Here is a 19,228-nt window from a genome sequence, read left to right on the forward strand (position 1 = left end):
CAAGAGTCCAGGGCCGGATGGCTTCCCAGGGGAATTCTACCAAACATTTAAAGAAGAATTAATACCTATTCATCTGAAAGAGTTTCAAAAAATCTAAATGGAAGGAAAACTTCCAAACTCTTTATGAGGCCAACATTACCTTGATCCCAAAACCAGATAAAGACCCCACCAAAAAGGAGAATTACCGACCAATATCCCTGATGAACATGGATGCAAAAATTCTCATCAAGGTACTAGCCATTAGGATCCAACAGTACATTAAAAGGATTATTCACCATGACCATTCCTGGGCTTGCAAGGGTGGTTTAACATCTGCAAATCAATTAATGTGATACACTACAAAATAAAAGAAAGGACAAGAACTATATGATCCTCTCAATAGATGCAGAAAAAGCATTTGGCAAAGTACAGCATCCTTTCTTGATTAAAACTCTTCACAGTGTAGGGATAGAGGGAACATACCTCAATATCATAAAAGCCATCTAAGAAACACCCACAGAGAATATCATCTCAATGGGGAAAAACTGAGAGCTTTTCCCCTAATGTCAGGAACACGACAGGGATGTCCACTATCACCAGTGCTGTTCAACATAGTACTAGAAGTCCTAGCCTCAGCAATCAGACAACAAAAAGAAATAAAAGGCATCCAAATCAGCAAAGAAGTCAAACTCTTACTCTTCACAGATGACACAATACTCTATGTGGAAAACCCAAAAGACTCCACCTCAAAATTTCTAGAACTCATACAGGAATTCAGCAAAGTGGCAGGATATAAAATCAATGCACAGAAGTTAGTAGCACTTCTATACACTAACAATGAGACAGAAGAAAGAGAAATCAAGGAGCTGATCCCATTTACAACTGCACCCAAAACCATAAGATACCTAGGAATAAACCTAACCAAGAGGTAAAGGATCTGTACTTAGAAAACCATAGAACACTCATGAGAGAAACTGAGGAAGATATAATAGAAAGATGTTCCATGTTCATGGATTGGAAGAACAAATATGGTTAATATGTCTATGCTACCTACGGCAATCTATACATTCAGTGCAATCTCTATCAAAATACCATCAACTTTTTTCACAGAACTGGAATAATCCTAAAATTTGTATGGAACCAGAAAAGACCCCGAATAGCCAGAGGATTATTGAAAAAGAAAACCAAAGCTGGACTCAACCATTCTGGACTTCAAGCTCTATTACAAAGCTGTAATCATCAAGACAGTATGGTACTGGCACAAAACAGACACATAGATCAATGGAACTGAATAGAGAACCCAGAGATGGACCCTCAACTCTATGGTCAACTGATCTTTAACAAAGCAGGAAAGAATATCCAATGGAAAAAAGACAGTCTCTTCAACAATGGTGTTGGGAAAATTGGACAGCCACACGCAGAAGAATGAAACTGGACCATTTCCTTACACCATACACAAAAATAGACTCAAAACGGATGAAAGACCTAAATGTGAGACAGGAATCCATCAAAATCCTACAGGAGAACATAGGCAGCAACCTCTATGACCTTGGCTGCAGCACCTTCTTGCTAAACACATCTCCAAAGGCAAGGGAAACAAGGGCAAAAATGAACTATTGGGACTTCATCAAGATAAAAAGCTTTTGCACAGCAAAGGAAACAGTTGACAAAACCAAACGTCTTGTCAGATATTTGCAAGTGTCTTATCAGATAAAGGGCTAGTACCCAAAATCCATAAAGAACTTATAAAACTCACAACACCCAAAAAACAAATAATCCAGTTAAAAAATGGGCAGAAGAAAAAATAGACATTTTTCCAAAGAAGACATAGAGATGGACAACAGACACATGAAAAAATGATCAACATCACTTGGCTTCAGGGAAATACAAATCAAAACCCCAATAAGATATCACCTTGCACCAGTCAGAATGGCTAAAATTAACAAGCCAGGACACGACAGATGTTGGCAGGGACATGGAGAAAAGGGAACCCTCTTACACTGTTGGTGGGAATACAAGCTGGTGCAGCCACTTTGGAAAACAAGTATGGAGGTTCCCCAAAAAGTTGAAAATAGAGCTACCCAGCAATTGCACTAGTAGGTATCTACCACAAAGATACAGATAGAATCTACACTCAGCTAAGTATCAATTAAGAATGAACGCAAAACAACACTGTGAGTCAGAAGGTGAACATTTACCATGATTAGATCTTTGCTAAAAGAACGACTCAAAAATTTGCTTCATTAAATAGGAAACTTAACCTAAAAGAAAGAGTAGGATCAAGGAAGCAAAGTTCCAAACACCTAATAAATATGATCGGGCTAAAAACAAAAACTATTTTATATAATAACAATAGTCTGGGGAGTGGTTTAAAACAATGTGAAACTATAATGTTAGAAAATAAGGATAATAGACAAGAGGAGGGAGATCAGAATTTAAGTGTTTTTAACATCCTTGTTTTACTCGGCATATGGATAATCCTGATTTTTTTTTATAGGAAGGAGGAGCAGAGAGAGAGGGAGAGAGTGAATCCCAAGCAGGCTCCATGTCCAGGGCGAGCCTGAGGTAGGGCTCAATCTCACGACCACGACCTGAGCTGAAATCAAGAGTCAGATGCTTAACGATTAAGCGAGCCACCCAGGTGCCCCAATCCTGATATTTTAGTATGATATTTAGATATTCAAGGATGCATTTATTAGTTTAAGGGTAACAATATAAAATAGAAATAAAATGTGCAACTTCCAAACGAGTAGTGGAATAAAAGAAGGACTGGAAAAACTAACATTACACCTTGTTCAATCCAATAAAAGACAAGCAAGAACAAAGGAAAGTATGACGAATACAAAAGGTAAAGTGAGAGTGTGCAGCCCCACATTGGTGCACTTCAGGCTGGCCCTTACTATGGAACCACCCACAAAGATTTTTAAAGGAATTTTAGTAGCTGAACTTGTAAATGTTTGGGGAACACAGTTTTTGTTTAATAAGATGAACACAAGCCAAGATTTCAGTTCAATGATAAGCAAGAAGTTTCCCTTCATCTAAAATATCCATTTGTGGGTGCCTGGGTGGCTCCGTCGGTTAAGCGTCTGCCTTCAGCTCGAGTTGTGATCCCAGGGTCCTGGAATCAAGTCCCACATCGGGTTTCTTGCTCATCAGGGAGCCGGCTTCTCCCTCTCCCTCTGCCTGCCACTCGCCCTGCTTGTGCTCTCTCTCTCTCTCTCTCAAATAAAAAAATAAAATCTTTAAAAATAAAATAAAATATCCATTGGTATAGCACTCAGAAAGGTTTTTTTGTTGTTGTTTTAGTTCATTCATTCTGTGGGTTTATGTCTGCTACCCCAATGAGTAAGCCCTTCTGGGCTGCTTTCTTATAGCTTCTCTAACAATTGTTTATCCTTAAAGATCTCAACATTTGCAAATGTAGGGTGGTATTTCTGGATTAATAAACCTGTCTGAAACTTAAAAAATAAAAAATGGTAGAAATAAGTCCAAATATAGCATATAGCAGCAATAATATTTATGTAAATAGATTTTACTTATTATCCATCAAAAAAACAAGTGTAGCTTTAGTTCATGTAAAAAAAAAATTAAGGAGGATTGGGTAACTGGCGGATGGACATTAAGGTGGTAATAAGCACGGGGTGTTAAATGCAACTGATGAATCACTGAATTCTACCCTTGAAACTAATAATATATGTTAACTAAACTGAATTTAAATAAAAATTTTTTTAAAAAATCAAAGGAATAATGACCCAGAATGGTTGGAAATAAAGAGAAAATACTAGCAAAAAAGAAAATAGAAAGCTGGTCTGGCATTATTAACGTATGACAAAATAAACTTGAAGGGAAAAATTAGACCAAAGAAAACCAATTCGCCAGGAAGATATACCATAACCTCACAATTGAAAAGCTCACAATTACAGTTGGAAATTTTTAACAAAAATCATAGAACTGCTCAGACAAAAATCCGTAACCATATACTAATATGAACAACATACAATGAACAAATTTGAGCTAATGGACACAGAGAATCCTCTACCTTAAGAAACAGAGGAAGAAAACAGAAAGGAGTCAGGTGACACTAGTTTAAATGATGAGCTCAGTTTTAGACATTTAGAGTTGGAGTGGAAAGCTCACAACTGAACCAAGGGGACAGTACGATTGAAATAATGTTCATGAAGGGGTTGGGAGTAGATGTGATCACAAAAGAAGAGCACATACAGAGGGGAGGGTGGTGGTGAAAGGATCTAGTGGTGAGTCTTAGGAAATGTGTTGCCAAACCACAGAGTGTATCAAAAGTTCCTAAAGTAACAACCAAATTTATCAGTAGGCTAGAACTGTATTATTTCAATATTTACCTTTAATAGGTTTGGCAGGAAAACATGGTTTAAAGATGAAAACAATAATAGCATTACTGTAAAACCTTTTGCTGAGACCTCAGAAAGACCTAAGGTGCCCTGGAGAATTTTTCAGATAGACAAAAGGCCCTTTGAGGGTCTTAAGAGTGTGCCTCACAAATTCTGTTCAACAGCAGGACTTCCAAAAATATTAAGGACATTGCCCTGAAGCAGCTTCATGGGGAGCCCAAGGCAGGGTTTAAGTGCAAGTGTTTATTTCAAAAGAAACTGGTTATGATTTTTGTCTAATGGAGTGAACCCAAGGAAGATTCACAGAAAACAGTTTTTTAGAGGATTGTTCTAGTAGAAGTACCACTACTTGGACTAAATGGGCTAGAGTCAATATAAAATGAAAAGAGGTTTTGGACTCCCCTACCTTTAATGAACAGGAGACAGGCTGAGAAGGCTCCTCAGTTGCAGCTTACTTTTCTTATGTTAAAAGTTCAGAGGCCAAAACCAAGAGCCCAGAGAACAGAGTCAAGAGCAGCTGTAAATAACCTGCAGGCAGCAGGACTGAGCCCTAATGAAGGGAGTGGCAGCACATGCATAGCTGGATTTTATAACTGCTAGGAATTGTGTGCCTCTTCTCCACCCCCTCATTTTGAATGTGAAGGTATGTAACATGTATCCTTGCCTGTTTTGATATGATATATGTTGGGAGATGGGGGCAGCTAACTTGTCTCTTTAGTTCACAGTACAGATAGAGAGGAATGGTACCCAAGGAGTCACACCAAAGAAGCCTTGCTTCAACCACACGTGGACCTGATTTAAATGATAAGATCCTAGATTTTAAGCTAATGTCATAATGGGATAAAACACGGTGGTCTTGAGAAGAGAGATGAGTATATTTGGCTAGTAGAATGTAAACCATTGTGTTCTAAGATCTCTCATCCACAAGTCTTTCTTACAATGTAATAATTGACATTCCTCCTTCTATCAACAGATAGCATCTATGTTCCCTTCCCCTAGATCTAGGCAGGTCTGTGACTACAGGGAAAATGACACTATAGGATTTGAGGCAATGTCATTAAAGGCAATATAGTTTTCACCTGATATTTTTGGACACTCTTGGAAACCAGCCTGTGAGGACGTTGAAGCTACATGGAGATGCTACATGGTGGTGTTCTAGTCAACACCTTGTATCAGCCAGCCTTTGAGATGACACCAGACACCATCTGACTGCAACTGTACAAGAGATCCCAAGTGAGAACTGCCCAGCTGAGTTCAGTCAACCCCCAGAACCATTAGAGAAAATAATTGATTGCCACTGTTTCAAGCCAGTAAGTTTTGAGATTTGTCATGTACCAGAACATGAGTGAGGTAGAGGAAATTAACCATCAAGTAGATAAACTGTAAAGCATACAATTTCTTTTTCAGTTAATCTTTTGATTGGTTCAGCACAAAGAATTGTTAAACTGTTTTTGTCTTTTTCTTTGTTTAGTCATATATTCATCAGCTTTTTAGTGAAGGTTCCCTCGATAAAGTCCTATTGTATCTTAGTCGAACAAAGAATATTTTTCATATCTCAGCATGTAGAGAAAAGAGAGATCAGTGGTTCTGTTGGTGGTAGACAGACAGGGTAGTGCCAGCAGGAACCAATCACCCTAGAGACCAGGTAAAACACAGAGCTGAGGCAGTGGGTAGAAATCTATAAGGAATAGGTGTATAAACAATGGTCCCTTCCCATGAGTCATTATCACAGAAGTATCTAAGTTCAAGAACTGGCAATACATTCCTGAACGTGGAATTCTATTTAAAATGACTTTCGGGACGCCTGGGTGGATCAGTCGGTTAAGCCTCCAACTCTTGGTTTTGGCTCAGGTTATGCCCTCAGCGTTGTGAGATCCAGCCCCGTGTTGGGCTCAGCGCGGAGTCTGCTTAAGATTCTCTTCCTCTCGGGGCACCTGGATGGCTCAGTTATTGGGCGTCTGCCTTCGGCTCGGGTCAGGGTCCCAGGGTTCTAGGATTGAGCCCCACATCGGGCTCCCTGCTCGGTGGGAGGCCTGCTTCTCCCTCTCCCACTCCCCCCTGCTTGTGTTCCTTCTCTTGCTGTGTCTCTCTCTGTCAAATAAATAAAATCTTAAAAAAAAAAAAAAAGATTCTCTTCCTCTCTCCCTTCCCCTGCTCGCACACACTCTCTCTCTCTCTCTCTCAAATAAAATAGATAAAATCTTTAAAATGACTTTGAATAGAAAGTTGAAAATGCATGGGTATGAAAAGTACGTTGGCTCAGGTTATAATACAATTATCTCTCTGGAACTTCTCTGGAAATCTATACATTTATGAAAAGAACTAATTCCTGATTAATGGTATTGAAAATAAGTTGTCTTTGTTTTGTTTTGAGGACAGATGGCTGCCCTAAGCTTAAATATGTAAAGCAAAAATAACAAAGCTTCATTTAATGGAACACACTGAACTGAATGCCTCTTTTTCTGCACAGAAAATACTGCATAGGCTCACTGTCGACTTTTTAAAAAGTCATAGTAATCATGCATTGTGTTCCTATGGTACAAAGGGCACCAGGATACAAGATCACTTTCTCCCTTTTTCTCTTCCAGTCCTTCCAACAATACTAAGTATGTATATTAAATTTTATGTTTGAAAGACCTGGAGTCATTTCTGTTTTCCTGACCAAGCAATGACTGAAACATACCTGTTACCAGGAGAAGAATTATTAACAGTAACAGAGAAACCATTACCACTTGCTCCCCTTGATTCTTGAATTCTACACATTCTACACATCCTGACCAAGGGGAAAACAGCACTCGAACTTCACCACCGCTATGGTAAATAACATTCTTATAGGTCACTCCAGTGTTTGCAAAGCCAGCTCCTTAGATTATGTATGATCAAGACAATGAATTCCATGTAGCCATAGATGAGCTTCTGCTATAAAATTAGTTTCTTAGTTGTACGGCATACCATGACAGTGGCCAAGACATCCCTTAAAGCAATTGATGGAGTTGCTGGCAGAATCACTACAGTGAGGGAAAGCAAATCCGTACCCAAAAGAAGTACCTATTCCTGGTGAGGGCAAATCTCTGCCACTAAGTGGCTTCCTGGTCTCCAAGGGAATGGTGCCTTATTGAATGCTTAGCATTTGCCTCTGCCGGTGACAGTTTGGGCTCTCAGCACAGATAGTAGCCAGAGCAACCTTCAGGAGGGGAAGTCCCACTTTTGAGCTCATCTTATAGAAGCTGCCGTTGTCCCTTTGTATAAGAGCTCACTGACCAAACACTGGGATGCTAGGGAGAGACTGACATCTATAGGACGGTTGGTCTTGCCCATCTGATTACTGAGTCTCCTCTGCATTGGGTAGCCTTTGATGAGTATTCACATGGGACACAAATACCTTTCTACTCTGTGCCCATTCCAAGATGCCCATCTATCCACCTCTTCTCCAGACATCCCGGTCACCAAACTTCCAATACTGGTTTTTCCCAAGTTTTCAAACAAACCAGTAGTTATCGTTTATTAGTCAAGGTGGATTAGTCTCTCTCTGACCATTTATCCAACTACAGTGGAATTTCAGGTCACCGGAATTAGCATTAACTCAGAGCTGGTATCTAGCAATCCCCCAAAAGGTCGTAGTATTTCACTTTTTCTACAGCAGTCACCCTAGTAAATGAATGCAAATCCTTTGAAAAAGGCTGATGGGTACATTCTTTATACTATTTTATGCTCCACTAGTGTACCAAAGTACTCATACTTTTTAATCTATATTATCAAAAGGGTTTAAAATAAAATCTGCATAAATTACCATCTTTAATATAGAATATATAATTTTTATGATTTTCATAATTTGTCTTAGCTCAACAATTAAGTTGGGGAAAATATAGCTCATGCTGTCAAAAAGTAAATTAGCTTAATGTTGGCAAAAAGATTAATTGGAAAATTTACAACTTATATTTCCAGTTACATTATTATTAAGGGCAAGTATATGTTGACTCTAGAAGGTTTATTATGCCTTATTAATAGGAACTGGCACATCACAATGTTAGATAATTCCAGGGGTTTCTGACATATAATAAATATTGAGGGAGGCCTGGGTGGCTCAGTCAGATAAGCGACTGCCTTCGGCTCAGGTTATGATCTCAGGGTCCTGGGATCAAGTCCCACATCAGGCTCCCTGCTCAGTGGAGAGACTGCTTCTCTCTCTGCCTGCCACTCTCCCTGCTTGTGCTCTCTCTGACAAAAAATAAAATCTTTAAAAAAAAAAAACAGTAAATATTTATTGTCTTCTAAGTAGAAAACACTGTCCTAAGGTGGACTCAACCTTTTATATTATTGAGAAATAGCCTTGAGGATATTGATTGCATCACTTCTTAAAACAGGCAGATGGTTGGCCTACCACCGTGTAAAAAGATACTTAGAAGCACAAGAAGCTATTTCTCAAAATAGATGGAAATAATCTTAAGAGTTTCTAACTTTAAACCTGTTGTACAACTACTCTGTAAGAAGGAAACAGAACTGATCATCTGGCTTTATCCCATATATTTACTATTTAAGTTAAAATTACTATAATAGCCCTTATTCAGCACCTTTAATTAATTTCCCCATTTCATTTATCCTACTAATGTTTAACCCCACTGATTTAGTCAATTTACTCTATCTGCTTCATTGAAAAATGTAGTTTTAACTGGTTTTAGCATTTCTTAACATAAGACTTAAATAGCAGGGAATTTTAATCAAATATCAGATCAATAAATCAGGTAGAAATAACCAGCTACAAAGAAAAGTCCAATTTAAAAGAATATTGATTTTAAATAAAAACAACTCCATAAACAAACTAAAATATTTGTTATCTTCAAGAAGTAATCTTTATACTTGATTGCTTAATTCTGCTGTGATCAAGGACTTTATGATGGGAAATATTTAACTCTCTTACCCAAACCTGGATTTTATTGACTAAAACAAGGAACGCCGGCACTTAGAAATGCTTCAGGGATGGAAGGAGTAACTGTGACAATCAACCCACTGGTATTCAGAATAAAAATAAAGGTCCCTATGCCCTATTATTGAATTACAAATCCTGGGAAGCATAGGTAAGAGCTTCAGATATGTAAAATAAAATCTAGTTATTCTAAAAATTAAGTCCTGAACAAGCTGTTAGCCTCAGTAGCTTTAATGAGCCAGGTTAAAAAAATATCTGCTAATGCTGGATAATTCCGTCAAATTTATATGTGGATGCCACATATTTTGTCAGCAAATGTAAATTTTATTATGTATCATATATAACATTTGATATAAATGTTAAGTTAGAGCGGTGTTTATCAAACTGCAAAATAGGTACCATAAAAAGCTTTTACTTATTAAATAACCATCTGTTTTATTTTTTTATTTTTATTTTTTATTTGAGAGAGCACACAGGGGGACGGGCAGAGGGAGTGGTTAGAGAGAGAATCTTAAGCAGGTCCACACCCAATGCAGAGCCCAACCTGGGGCTCAATCTCACAACCCTGAGATCATGACCTAAGTGGAAATCAAAAGTCCAAGTCTTAACCGAATGAGCCACCCGGATGCCCCCATCTATGTTTTATATAAGACATTATATGTCTTATATAAGAAATATCTGCTTATATTCCCTGAATCTCAATCCCTCCCATTAGATCCCATCTTACCTTCTACTAACCCTAATTTATAAAGTGTAGGTAGAGAAACCAGGACTAAGCAATCAAGGATAACATGTGACCCCACCAACCATTTGGGCAAATTACTGAGGGTTCCATCATCTGTTCTAGACATAAATACCTTTTTTATCTCCTCAATCTCCTTCTTCCAGTTCTCCTTCCTCCTGATTTTATTCTTTACCCTTCCTTAGCTTGCACTCCTCTCTGTATCACTTTTAAATCTTCGACCTTACCTATTCATCTAATGTCACAATGTAGTACTGTTAGTAGTATTTAGCCCTAAAAAAGTTTCCCTCCACCAGAAAGACTATAAAAACTCATTTGATACTCCCCCCCACCATCTATTATGTGTAGTTGTGATGTGGGTATAGATCTAGATATACAAAAGTAAGACAAAGAAAAGTAGGTAAAGTTTCTGCTCTAAAGCTGTTCAAAATCTCAGGGAGCTGATTACGAAATAAATTATAAGAAAGTTGTGTACAAAATGATGGCATGGAGGGTGAAGCAAGTAAGTCCTTTCATTTTTAATTAATAGCTTGTATTATTTTCTCTTATTCAACTTAGCAACCGATACACTTGGTGTTGGACAGGACAAGGGGTGTGTGAAGAGTCTGATAAAGAGGTGTGATATCTGGGGAGTTGTAAGAACTCCAGTGGGGGAGGGGAGGTACAGTCCAATTATCGAAGGGCAGAAAGGTCAAGCCTCAAAGAAAGTAGGTCAGACCTAAGCATGAACAAACCTCTTCACTCTAGATAAGGACAATTTTTATCAATGGCTGAACTACTTGCATACTGCAATGAGTTGAGATGTTGAAAAGTCACTTCTTAATGTTTTTATAATATACACATGTCTCTATTAGAAACTTTTGTTTCAGCAACGAGCTTGATCTGTAAAACAGCCTAAAGAGTGTTTGTCTTTGTGTCAACCGAAGGATGAGCTTTTCTAAATAACCTTTCTAAAAAACCTCAAGAGGTCGACTACCAAAACATACACTATGAAGTTAAAAAAATATTCTCATAGATGCAAACTCCACCTTCTTTGAAGTGACTAAATCATGAGCAGATCTGAAAAGCTGCTGTGATTATAGGATTCCTTTTCACAAGAATCAGGTATGGTTACACCAGTATAGGTTTTCCTCTTATGCTAACATGCCATAAGAGAGTAACGGGAAGATTCATTTTTAGAGGCTTAATAAGATAAAAACACATGTAAAGAACACAAAAAAAAATCCCAAACTTCATGAATATTATTGTGCTTTAGAAAAACAGCTCTATAAAGTATTTCAAATCAAAGCCACAGGGTTCTAACAGAGGTTACTAAAGTTTTGAAGATCATTAAAGCATTTGGAGATGATAAAAATTAATCACCTTCCTTTCCTAAGCACAAGTCTCATCTTGCAAAATCATACTCTATGATGAGGCATGGAGCCTGAATATGACCAAGCCCAATAAATCAGTTAGCACTCAATTAATCTTCATTTAAAAACAACCAAACCAAATACCACAGCTAGAAAGAAAATGTTATCTAAACAAGAGATACACTTTCATATAAAAACATCCCCCCTCTAAAATGTGGCAAGTTACTTACAAGGAACTTACTTACAAGGAACTTACATTCCTCTCCCACCTCTGCATATGATTCCAAATATGAAACTAAGAGAACATTCATTATTTCAAACTTCATCTAAAGCTACCTGAGCAAGAAATCTAGAGTTCATTAAATTAACGCAGAAGTAGTTTAACGTGTTAAATCAAGTGTTAAAATGAATATGCATATTTAGGCATGACCTACTTATATTTTTGGATTCAAAACACTACCATTTTTCTGTTTTTTAAAAAATAATTTCAAGCTTATTTTATAAAATGAAACACATAAACATGATTATAAAATCCAGGCAGAGTGCAATTTCCTACGTTCACTCTCTACTCTCCTCTCTGCTTCCAAACCAGGCAGCTCATGATCTACTTCATAGACACAAAACCATCCTTAAAACATTTTCATTGTTGTTTTGAGTATTAGTTTTCAAGTCAAAGCTGCACACACACATTTACAGCATGCTTTGGAGTTGGATTATATGACCTGTTTATTTAACTTTGTAGAGATGCCAGTGGAAGCACAAAGATTTATAACAATTTTTTTATTACTGTACAAGTAGAATTTCTCTTTAGAATTTTCCATATGACTGCCCAATTAATTTTTCACTCCAAATGAAACTTTATAATCTTTAATTACTAAGCAAAAGGTTTTTGTGATCTTGAGGGTAACTTGGTCATGTTTACTAAAGTATAAAATGAGACTAGATAGTACAGACCTAAAACAGAACAAAACAAAACCCTTAATGTCCTTTTGTCTACATGGAAAGAGTGCTGACTCTGGTTCTCCAGTGTTTAGATAAAGAGGCCATTAACAAAAGTGCTCAGATTATTCCTATATACACACACAAAAAAAAGGAGAGATGAGAAAGAGAAAAGCAATTTCTAGACCAATAGCAAATAAATTAAGTTCACTCTCCCACCCAGGAAGAAAGTGTGTAGAAAGTATAAGAATCAGCAATAGTCCCACCTCTTTTTCAACTTTTGCAAGCTCAGGTATTCTCCCAATTGTATAACTGTGTGGACAACCGCTCCACCAACATTTTCTACCCTGATTTGTCACAATCATGTTTAGAGCATTATTAAAATTGAAATACACATTTTTAAACGTTTCAAATTTAACATATCAGCTTTAAGGAGAAACCAAAGACTAACACTTATGTTGCAGATTACAAAGTATTTTCACATACATTATCTCATTTATTCTGAAGAAGGCATCAGGATTCTCATTTCATAAGGAAAGAGACTGGCTTAAGGAGGGTAGGTAACAAGTCTAAAGTCAAAGGGATAAATCTGGAACTAGAAGCCCAAACTCTTAGTTTAATAAATACATTTTAATTCGCTTCTTTAATGGAAGGACTGGATTAGCAAGTCACCTTGTTACTGATTCCCAATGTAATATCATACATGATCTGCTATGATAAAATAGAGTTGAGCTATATTCAGTGAATATGTATCTCAAAATCAAATGAAACTACTCCATTTTAACAAGCATCAGAAAACGCTAATGATATGCAGTCACTACAAAGTTTGAGTGTATTTTTCAGTGTTTAAAAAATTTAAAAATCTACCCATATTTAGCCACCCAAAAAAATTTAACTGAATTGAACATGACTGTCTCTTAAAAGATTTTAAGACTACATAAACACTTGACAAAATAATATAATTATTAACTTCTATTACATTTTGATTTAAATGCCTATTGTCTGAAGGGCTTAAAAAAGAAAAACCTTGTGATGTTAGTAATTTCCTGTAGATTAATGAATGCTGAAATGAGCAACTTTTTTATTCACAATGCCCTCTACTGGTGGCAAAAGTGGTTCTAATATATATTTATGACAGGAAGTTGGATTCATTTCCTCACTGTGGTCCCCCACCACCTGCATATAAATCCTCTGGATGCTTGTTAAAAATACAACTTCCCTCTCTCTGTGAAATATCTACAGATATTGTGATTTCACTACAACTAGAACTCTGCATTTTTAACAAGTCCCCCAATAAGTAAGTGGAGAATCACTGGTTTGGTTAGTTATATCAACACCTGACTTTTAAAGCACAGTAACTTTGTGAAAAACTCTGGAAAGGTATTATCATACTGGGTTTATAGATGAATATGGAGGCTCAAGACTATTTACTGCCCCAGGTAACATGCAAAAAAGTAGAACCACTAGTATTTTCTTATTCCTGGAGGTATTGTGTCCTTAGAGGAAAGAATAACAAAATTCTATCAGCCTTAAAATTCAAATATTTATTTCTTTAAATACAGCTTATGTAAGCAGTACATGCTATAACTTCTCAATTCTGGCTTGACATGATAATCACCTGGGGAGTTTGTAAAAATGCTTATACCCAGGTCCCACATTCAGAAATACAGATTTAATAGGTACAGAGTCAGCTTGGACATTGTTCTTTCTTCAAAGCTCCCAGATGATTATAATCAGCCACCAAGGCTGAGCATCATTTAAACCAGTAGTGCTCAGCCTATGATGTGCAGAGAATCACCTGGAGGACACAGACTACTGGGCCCACTCCCAGAGTTTCTAATTCAGTAGGGTCTGGCAGGGTTTGAGAATTTGCATTTGTAACAAGTTCCAGGTGGAGATGAGGATGCGATTCTGTGACTACACTTTGAGAACCACTGATTAAGAACTGTTGACTAGTGGTTCTCAACCTTGGCTACACATTAGGATCACCTGGAGAAATTTTTTTTAAATCCTGATAGCCAGGTACACGCTTAGACCAATTACATCAGAGTCTCCGGTGTGGGGGACCCAGGCATCTATATGTTTAAAGCTCCTAAAATTAAAAAGGTTTATAAAACCCATCAATATGTAAATGGGTATAGGGTGATCTTCCAAGAGCATAGCATAGTATGCTGTTATCTCCAAAACTTTTTGGATCAGAAACACTTCTGTCCAGGCACATAATTAACAGACATAAACGTGTGAAACACTACCCTATGGGATAAAATAGAAACGGCTTTGAGTAGCCTACAAGACATTCCCCTCCAACCTCATCTATTGCCAAACGCTTCCTCCCTCCACCGCATATGTTCCTATTAAAATATTAACAACTCTATTGCAATTATCTGTTGTAACATGACTGTTTACACTCTTCCTACAAGCTCTTTGGAGTCAGAGATTGCACCTAATTTATCTTGATTCCCCAGAGCCTAGTATGATGCCAAGCATAAGCGGTGCTCAATGAACATTTGTTGACTGAATACAGATTGCTATTCCTACTTTCTGTAGAAAAGGTAGTGTCAAGAATGGCTTGTATGCAACCTAGAATGTGAAAACAGATTTTGCATAACGAAAATAAAAAACTGAATATTTCTCCCTCATAAAGCTACTCTTATTTAGTATTGCTGTAAGTAAAAAAGGGATTATTTGCACTTAGAGATGATAAATTTCACTTGCCTTGGAATCTGCCACATCTTCAATTCATTAGTAACTTAAGAGTACCAAAAAGCTATTCTAAGAATCATCTAGCCAACTGTGATCCAAAAAGAAGTACAAAGGCTTTGTGTATTAACAATGAGATGAAGTTTCCAAAAATCCTTAAGAGGAAAGGAAAAAAACCTCAAAAACTACTGTTGTTTCAAAAATCCAAGTTTTTAAAGTTTGGACATACTAAAATCAAATCAATTTTGATTCTTTGGTTTTTGCTTTTTAATTTATAAGGCATAGTATTCCATGAGCAAGCTGCATATTTAACTCAGGTCAAGCAATTTTGGTATGTAGCCAAACACTCGCAAGATTAAGTTTGGTATTCTCCTTTACCACCACAAAAGAAAACATCTGACTTTATCTTACAAAGGTGCTGTCTGGTACATTCTACAGCTTTCTGGCTCTGTGGCTTCTATGTGCTCCACAAATATTTAAAATAAACACATATGTAGAAGTCTCAAAGCACCATAGGACTATATGCTTCCTCTCAAACTTTTTCAGTTTGCAGTCCAATGAGACTGTATTTGAGGAAATTAATCATGTTAACTAAATATTAACATATATCTGTTTTTAAAGGAGCAGTGATAATTACCTAAATATATATTTTATTCATCAAGTAATTACTGAGTGCCCATTATCTGCCAGGCACTGTTTTGGGAGCTAGAGTTGCACAATAAAGAAAATAAAGCTCCTTATGAAGCTTACAACCTGGTATATTTTTTCTAGAAAGGAAAAAACCAGAAACATTCTAGGGGTCCAAACTCCAAACAGGGATTCTTTACAAAGGAGAGGGAAAAGGTAAGTATAAAAGTCATCAGTTTATAAAACTTGTTGGAAGGCTCCCAGAACCTCTGGAAAGGCTGATAAACCTGGAAAAAAGAGAAAAGTAATAAATGAAAATTTAAAATTAGTGTTTACCTTTGAATTCCTTCAAGAATATCCTTCACAGCTGCCATTAACTTTTGAAGAGATACAAATGCTTCTTCAAATGATGCTATTTTTGAAGAAGTCAAAGCTGCATTTGGGCCCAATCTTTGAAATACATCCATGCTAAAAGAGAGAAAAAGAAAAGATACTCATGCACATTTATTGTAATTCAAGCATTTCCATTTCTAATATATAAAATGAGGTAATATTTATAACTCCTCTCTCATAATCCTGATTTATTTAAATTAGAAATAAGAGACAGTGACTTGTGAATATCCAGGCTACCATTCATGCAAAGGATCTAGGGCAACAACTATGTGCATCTAATCTAAAGTAATACTGTACAAACTGTGGGAATAAATTTTCTTATCAAGAGACCATAAAGGCACAGAATATTACTAATCTACATTCAAGTCAGTACAAAAATACTAACAGTACTCCAGTACATAAAGATGAAGAAAAAAAAAAAAAGACATCAGATTTACGTGTTTGCTGAAACTGGAATAAATGTTCATACATCTTACTCTGGTAATTCCAATTTCAGAAATCTAGCACTTATTAATAATTTGCCATTGGTCAACAATTGGTAACCACCTACATGTTCAACAATGTAAAAAGTGTTAATAGTGACTTAGCCACCTGATGAAATACCTAAGAACTATTAAAATAATGCTTATGCCATCGAGAAGATGGAAAAATAAAGGTATACAATATTTATTTATATAACATAACAACCACCATATAAAAAAATCAAAACATATGCTGTATTGGGTTGAATAGTATGCCCTTGAAATTCATGTGCCTTCAGAACCCCAGAATGTGACTTTATTTGGAATAGGATCTTTGCAGAACTTCCCAAAAGAACCAACTCTGCAGACAGACACCTGGATTTCAGACCTTACAGCCTCCAGAACCATGAGTGAATAAATCTGTTATTTTAAACCATCTAGTTTGTGGTAATTTGCTATGGCAGCCCTAGGAAACTAATAAGCATGCCTTAAAAGACAGCTTGGCGGGGGGGGGGCGCCTGCATGACTCAGTCAGTTAAGTGTCGGCCTTTGGCTCAGGTCATGATCCCAGGTTCCTGGGATCGAGCCCCACATTGGGCTCCCTGCTCGGTGGGGAACCTGCTTCTCCCTCTGCTCGCCACTACCCCTGCTTATATTCTCTCTCTTGTCATATAAATAAAATCTTAAAAAAAAAAAAACCCACAGCTGGGGGTACATAATAATAACCATGTAACTACTGGTTACCTTTAGGTAGTAGCATTCAAGGGAAGTTTCTCACTTCACAGTATTTTCCAAAGCTTTTTTAAAATAATTGTGGTAAAATAAAAATTACCATTTTAACATTTTAAAGTGTACAACTCAGTGGCATTTGATACATCCACAATGTCTGCAACCATCACCACTATCTAGTCACAGAACATTTTCATCATGCCAAAAGGAAACCCTGTATTCATTAAGCAGTCACTCACCATTCCTCCCTCTCCGCAGTTCCTGGTAACCGCTAATGTGTTTTCTATCTCTACATATTTACCTATTATGGATATTTCATATAAATGGAATCATATACCATGTGACCTTTTGTGTCTGGCTTCCTTCACTTAGCATGTTTTCAACATTTATTCACGCCATAGTGTGTGTGGATACTTCATTATGGCTGAGTAACATTCCATTTTATGGATATACATGTTTTATGACACACCACATTTCATGTATCCATTCATCTGTTGATGAACATTGGATTGTTTCCACTTTGGCTACTGTGAACATAGTTGTGAACATTCATGCACGTTTTTGTTGGAACACTTGTGTTCGGTTCTTTTTGGTATAAATCTAGGAGTGGAACTGCTGGGTCATATGGTGATAACATGTTTAATGTGTTGAGGAACCATAAAACTGTTTTTCCACATTCCTACAAGTAATATATGAAAGGGGTAAAGCATTTTGACAAGCCTGCAAAAGGGAAAACTAGGGAATCTGAAGAAATACAATGGTTCATAAGTATAGTTTCACTTTTCTAAAAGAAAAAGTATTTTGAAACCTAAAATACACAGGGCCTACTAGACCTTCAAATGAGGATCTCTACATGAAGGGTTCAAGCATGAATATATTGAAAAGTTATACAGTGACTCTGGTATACAATCAGGCATGAGAAGCAATGAAGTAAGACTTAATAACTATGCATTGATAAAGCAATATAAGCATTTTTCATGTACTGAAATACAACAAAGTAAAGTCTATCTATTATACAGAAATTACATGGAACTCTAACATCCAACACAAATGTATGTATATTATAGGTCAATTCTAAGATAAAGTATTCAAATATTTTCTAAAAGAAAAGAAGATTAAAATATCTTAGAAATGGCTTTAATCTATTTTATTTTGAAAGTGATAATCTCTGACTAGTATATGTGGTAATTTCTGCTAACAAGAATATCTGGGGGGCGCCTGGGTGGCTCAGTCGTTAAGCGTCTGCCTTCGGCTCAGGTCATGATCCCAGGGTCCTGGGATTGAGCCCCGCATAGGGCTCCCTGCTCAGTGGGAAGCCTGCTTCTCCCTCTCCCACTGCCCCTCCTTGTGTTCCCTCTCTCGCTGTGTCTCTCTCTGTCAAATAAATAAAATCTTAAAAAAAAAAAAAGAATATCTGATTAGCCAAAACATTTCAAATACGTTAAGACTGGACAAAAAGATATGAAAATACAAATGCTTTATATGAAAACACAAATTTTTAAGTATTGTTTTCTTTAGCTATTGGTATTTCTTTAGCATGACAAACTACACATTTGTTTGAAAGAAATTATAATTATGATTGGTATTTCTTTAGCATGACAAACTACACATTTGTTTGAAAGAAATTATAATTGTATGAAAGAAAATATAATTTAGCCAAGGGCTAAAAATGGGCCCAAAATCTACAGTATTCTAATAGAGAAGAGATGTTTAAGAAGAGTGCTCATATTTCTTTGCTGCTAGGACAGATGATCTTAATCCAAAATAACAGTGATACTGGGCCCTTGAACCAAAATCATACTAAAAAGCATCTATCATGACCCGCAAATATATATTTAAAATTATATAAAGATTATGGGCTTGGGAAAAAGTACAGGAGGGAGGGTTGGCCTACTTTAAAATTAGTTATCTTAAATTATTTTTTTAAGTTACTCCAGCAGCATTTAAAGAACTACTCACAAATAGTCTCTATCTTTTCATTTTACCAGGAATGTAGTACTTTCATGTGTATCAAA

General features: G+C 36.6%; 1 protein-coding gene across 2 annotated transcripts in view; it reads right to left on the reverse strand.

The window, feature by feature from the left end:
- Positions 1-19,228, reverse strand: part of SWT1 (SWT1 RNA endoribonuclease homolog) — a 105,143-nt gene that overhangs the window by 36,902 nt on the left and 49,013 nt on the right. For both annotated transcript variants that reach the window (XM_025877795.2, XM_025877796.2), the window contains exon 16: positions 15,967-16,098. In XM_025877795.2, coding sequence (XP_025733580.1) covers positions 15,967-16,098 — 132 coding nt within the window. The remainder of the gene's footprint in view (positions 1-15,966; positions 16,099-19,228) is intronic.

Source organism: Callorhinus ursinus, unplaced genomic scaffold (assembly GCF_003265705.2).
Source record: "Callorhinus ursinus isolate GAN/ISIS: 27379988/994484 unplaced genomic scaffold, GSC_fseal_2.0 scaffold13, whole genome shotgun sequence".
Classification (NCBI taxonomy): domain Eukaryota; kingdom Metazoa; phylum Chordata; class Mammalia; order Carnivora; family Otariidae; genus Callorhinus; species Callorhinus ursinus.